Here is a 6,000-nt window from a genome sequence, read left to right as displayed (position 1 = left end):
TTTTTTTTTTTTTTTTTTTTTTTTTTTTTTTTTTTTTTTTTTTTTTTTTTTTGTTCATCTCATCCATTGAACAAAACTCTTGTTTTTGTAAATTTTGAATTTTTATATATTTTTTTTAATTGTTTAATTGTGATATTATATGTCAAAATGAGCTTGGTTGAACTATAATTAACATATATTTTTAATTAAAAAGTCAATGGTTTAAGGAGTTTATTAAATTTAAAAAAAATATTATTTTTTTTCTGGGTCCATATACTATCCAGTGATGTAACCTAACAAACTACCATTTACACAAGTTGAGTTGAGTTGAAGAAAGTTTTTGGATTGGTTGGATTTGTGATTCAAGTACTCTGCATAGAATTCACAAACCAACCGCTCGGTTAAATTGGGTTGTCGAGCTCTTTTTTTTAATTATTTTTAAAAAAATTCTACTTATCTACCCTACACGATGCATTAATAATTAAAATCTCAAAAAAAAAATTCAAGTATGAAATATTCCGAAGTTACAATGAGTCATGAATGATACAAACTTCAGATATTTTTAATGTTTATAATATCTGTAGAATAGGATAGGGTTAAGTTTTAACCTCCGATTAAATTTTTTTTTTTAAATCTTAAAATTATGTTATGTATATGATATTTATTTTGTGAAATAATAATTCAATAAGGGAACAAATGAAATGGCAGGCAGACAAATCAACTATAGTGGACGAAGCAGTAAACTACATAAAAACCGTACAACAAACCCTTCAAACACTCTACAACCAAAAGCTCGAAAAGCTCCAAAACAACAATCCAGCTGTGAGCTATAAGGCTGCTCATTATCATCCTCAACAACAACAGCAACAACAACAATCCAGCTCAACCACCACAACCCACCAAGCTTTCTTGACCGACCAAGCTTCTTCTTCCAACGGCATGTCCTCCACTCTTCTTCCATCACCACTGCCGCCGTTGCCGCCTCCTTTTTCTGATACTACTACGACGTTTCAGACTTGGACTTCCTCCCACCTCGTATTAAGTATTTGTGGCGGCGAAGCCCATTTCTGCATCTGCTCCGTCAAGAAGTCTGGCTTGTTCGCCGCCGTTTGTTATATTCTTGATAAGCATCAGATCGAGGTTGTTTCGGCTCATGTCTCCTCGGATTTCCATCGCACGTTCTTTATGATTCAAGGCCATGTAAGTGCGACCTCTCTATGCATCTTTGTTTTTCATTTTTTCCTTTACAAGGTTTGAATTTTAGTGTGAGATCTCACGTCCATTGGAGAGGAAAACAAAACATTCCTTATAAGGGTGTGGAAACCTCTCACTAGTATACGTGTTTTAAAAACTTTGAGAGAAAGCCCGAAAGGGAAAGTACAAAGAAGACCATATCTACTCGCAGAGGTGGGCTTGGACGGTTACATTTAGAAATCTCCTCCATTCTTTTCTTAATTTGAACAAAGATTTCGTTCATTGTTTCATGTTTTATTTTCTAATTATAAAATTGCACGTTTTATTTTCTAATTGTAAAATTGTAATGAATGGTGCAAATTATAATGGAATATATATTTTTTTTTATCGAAAGGGGTAAAAGAGAATCGAAACCGAACTCTAATAGATTCTTATCGAGTTAATTTCTAAGAGTTGTTATTTGAAATGAGTTCTTTTGACGAGAGCAGGTGAATGGAAGATGGGACGAATTCGGAGCAGCGATGGTGGCAGAAGAAATGTTCAAGCAAGCTGCCGGGGAGATCAACTTCTGGTTGTCTTCTTGATCGGAGTGTCGGATGTTCTCTCTGCCATGAAAGCTGTTGCATGAAGTTTGAGAGAGCTTAGATCATCATCATCAACATGGATCAATATGGCTACTCTATCTTGAAACTCTTCACTTCTGGGCCTAGATAAAATATATATATATATATATATGGAGTTGTTCATGTTGTCATGGTTCTATCTGCAAATATGATCCACTCCATAAACCCTAGATATAGTTTTGTCCAATTTTGGGCATAAAATAATGGACTTGTAAATGGTTCATAGTATAATGAAGCTTAAATTATGTTATTTGCTAATGAAATTTCTCCACAATATAGTATAATCTCGAATTTCTCCAAGTCGTCGAAAGTCATACAATCTTAACTACCAACGTTTAATCCATTTCAATTAATTTTGAATTTGAACCCAGTTTCAAGCGTATTTGCTAGAAGAAGATTTAGATCGTCAATTGTTAGTCCATCAAATTGTCGGTCGTCCAACCGGTAAATTTCTTTTCCTCTTTTTAGTCGTTTGTTGGTTGTTTATGGCTTGAAATTATGATGTACATTATATGTGTTTGCATTTCTCGATCCAAACATCAAAGTCATGAATATTTTTTTAACGCTCATTCTTTTCCTAACATTTTTTTAGGTAACAGCAAGGAACAACGGGTAGGATGACAACTTTCACTATGAAGGCTATGGAACGACATTTGCTTCTAGATAATTTTTTTCCACGTTGAATAATGGTTTCTGTTAACTTAGAAAGCACGTTAATTTATCTGATTTTCGTGTTTAAGCATAGTTTAAATTTCAATTTTCGCCGATGGAAGTATAAATATTAAGTTTACAGCTTTTGAGTTGTATGTAATGTTAATGATGGTTCAAATGTAATGTTGAGAATCAATAGACTTAGTCGTGTTTGTTTGAATACTAGATCACGTCACCGTGTAGAAGAGGTGAGGTAATGAAGTTAGCCCGCTATGGGGACAGGAATTGGGGAGCACAAGGACCTCCTCAGGATACTTCGATAGGTCAGATGAAACCACTAGTAGCACCGGTAGTAGCGCAACCAAAGCCCACAGTTACGACCCTAATGTTGGAAATGTTTCAAACGGTGCAGACAGGGGTGGGATAATCAAGCAGCACAGGTAGGATAAACCTCGGGAGGTGCAACCATGGAGGCGAGATACCTTAGGGACTTTAGAACGTACGACTCTCATGTCTTCGATGAATCTCCAGGAGATCCCATGGTACAAAAATTATGGTAATCATCTATAGAGACAATAATATGTAGGATGACACTAATCTACGGAGTTGACAATCACCCCAAGGAGATACCAGTTACGTGATTTCAGTTCAAGGAGACCCTTCTGATTTAATGATTACCCTATAGTCGTCAACAACTCAAGTTCATGAACCTACAATAGAATGGGCAATCGGTGGACAAGTATGAAAGGAAATTCAAGAGGCATTAAACTTTTGAGATTTGATATAACAACCCTGTTGAAGAACACGATTTTTAGATCTAAATTATCTAAAAATCCAAGTAACGATTAAGAATCAACCCAAGTGAAAGTTACATTGATGATCAAGATCAAGAGTAACAAAAACTAATTTCTAAACTCGTGATTTGAATCACTCCACAAGATAGCTGGATCAAAACTACTTGAATGACTAGCATGCAAATCTAAACACAAGAATGTTAGACGAACACGACTCTCCACAATGGTATGATATTGTCCACTTTTAGCATAAGCTCTCATGGCTTTGCTTTGGGCTTCCCCAAAAGGCCTCAAGCCAATGAAGAGAGTATTCTTTGATTATAAACCCATGATCATTCCCTAAATTAGCCGATGTGGGACTTTCATCATCCAACAAAGAAATGCAAAGGAACAAGCTCATGACTTAAGGAGCATAATATGCCACTTCCATTTTAATATCCATGATATTCATACTAAAACAACAACTAAAACGACTATTTATAGCCTTGAAAATAGACGGTAGTAGAGTAACCTATGTTCAGTTGAAAGGTTGTAACACTCATGCCTAACTTAAAACCTGAAAATAATACTCTAAAATTGAAGAATATAAATGAAACTCTCTGAATTCAAACAAGCATGTATGGTACAATCTTATCATACAACATAAAATATTTGTGACATGATTAAAACACCTTACCTGGCGAAGCTTGTTGATATGAAGGCCAAAACCGCAATCATAAAAGTGCCTGAGGTGTTGTATCAGCCTTGGCACCAACTGATTTCGCCACAACCTTCAGAGCAATCATGGTGATGGGAGAAGACAAGGCCGAGAAACTTCAAATACTAATAAACCCAGGAACTACCTTGGGATAAAACTGCAGCTTTGATCAAATAGGGTCATATGACCAGTCAATACCCAGGGAGAGGTTATATAGAGGAGATAATAGCAAACACACAAGTTCAGATGGTGTTGCAATGTCAACAAAGACCAACCAGAAGGGGAAGGCTTATGCCTTCACTAGCAGGGAGATTAGTAAAACTCTAAATTATACTTCGTCTATAGGTACCCAAGTGCTGGTGTTAGATAAGCACGCTAGATTTTGATATTATTCTAACAATTGATTGGTTAGCCAAGAATTTTGCTAATTGATTGTTATTGTAAATGAACTAGCTTCAAACTTGGCGGCACCAGACTGTCCCAAAGGAAGTGTCAACATTGAAGGTTGAGCATGAAGTTCATCAGTGTGATTGACACGGGAAAAGAAAAGACAATGATGTCTACCGTATTAGCACAGGGAGCATTTCCAAACGTAGGGGTACCTCCTGCTTGAGCAGTAGATTTTTGTATTGAGCTCGAACTAGGTGCAAATCCTACTTTGAAAACTCTTATTGTATATAGCACAGACGAAACTAAAAGAACTTTAAGGGGGAGATGCAAGATCTATGACAAAGGCTTTATCTATCTCTAGTGTTTCACCTAAAGATGCGTCAATCTTATTTGTAAAGAAAAAAGATGGATTGATGTGGTTATGTATGACTATCAAGAGTTAAACAAGGTAACTATGAAGAAAAAATATGCTCTCCCTCCCATTGACTAATTGTTAGGCCACCATTAGATAAGGATAAGGATGTAGGTGGAAGACTTTTGAAAGACGGCATCAAGGTATGACCATTATGAGTTCTTGGTCATGTCGTTTGGTCTAACGAACATGCATGCAGTATTCATGGAATTAATAAATTAAATATCTAAGTAATGCCTCAATATATTTGTGATCGTGCCCAATCTACTCCAAGATGTAGAGCATGAAACACACACCTCAAGAGAGTTTTTAACAATCTTGAGGGAGAAAAAGTAATGCATCAAAGTTCTTAAAACTGAACTTCTGGCCACAAAAAGTCTCTTTCTTATGGCATGTAATGTTAAAAGATGAGGTAACCATAAACCCAGCTAAGGTAGAAATTGTTACCAAGTGGATACGTTCCACTACGATTACTGTAGTACACGGCTTTTCTAAATTAGCCATGCCATTGACTCAATTGGCTTGGAATAGAACTCATTTGTGTGGGATAGGCATGTAAGACGAGTTTCCAAGATCTCAAACACATACTAGTATTGGTACCATTACTCACAGTGCTACTCCATGGAGGCATCGTGGTCTATAGTGATACCTCTAAGAAAGAATTGAGATGTGTTAATACAAGAAGAGAAATTCATTGGGTATGTCTCGCACCAACTAAAGAATTATGAACATAATTATCCAACACATGATTTGGAAGAGTTGTTGCTTAGATGGCTCAACTAATAGTTCAATCTAGCTATGAGACGACGAGTTGTTGCTTAGATGGCTCATCTAATAGTTCAATCTAGCTATGAGACGACAGTATCATACATTCCCAACAGGAAGATCACATAGTCTTGCAAAGATTTTAAACCAGCTCACGCTAGGATCAATAGAGGGACATTTCAATCTGTGAATGGTGGACTTCTCTATCAAGGATGCTTATGCATACTAGTAGGTGATGGGCTTAGGCACAATATATTAACAGAGGCCTACACTTCACCACTTTTCATGCATTCAGACAGTACTAAAATATACCAAAACTTGAAGATCATATAAGTGACCGCAATATGAAAAAGAACATTATAGAATTCATGAGTAAATGGTTAAGTGTCCAAGAATGGAAGTGGGAGAACATAGAGATGAATTTTATCGTGGAACTACCAAGAACATGAAAAGTTATACGGTGATATGAGTGATCATTCATAGACTCACCAAGTG

The 6,000-nt window shown here is 36.1% G+C and overlaps 1 protein-coding gene across 1 annotated transcript in view; it reads left to right on the top strand.

Moving 5' to 3' along the window:
- LOC111434629 (transcription factor bHLH95-like) overlaps positions 1-1,889 on the top strand; it is a 2,567-nt gene extending 678 nt beyond the window's left edge. Inside the window, exons 2-3 of the mRNA XM_023072091.1 lie at positions 688-1,179; positions 1,662-1,889. Of these exons, the coding sequence (XP_022927859.1) occupies positions 688-1,179; positions 1,662-1,757 (588 nt within the window). The 3' untranslated portion in view covers positions 1,758-1,889. The remainder of the gene's footprint in view (positions 1-687; positions 1,180-1,661) is intronic.
- The last annotated feature ends 4,111 nt before the right edge of the window (positions 1,890-6,000 follow it).

The sequence above is a fragment of the Cucurbita moschata genome, unplaced genomic scaffold, assembly GCF_002738365.1.
Source record: "Cucurbita moschata cultivar Rifu unplaced genomic scaffold, Cmos_1.0 Cmo_Scf00045, whole genome shotgun sequence".
NCBI lineage: Eukaryota > Viridiplantae > Streptophyta > Magnoliopsida > Cucurbitales > Cucurbitaceae > Cucurbita > Cucurbita moschata.
Note: the sequence above shows the minus strand (reverse complement) of the source record. Positions and strands in the feature narration are given on the sequence as shown.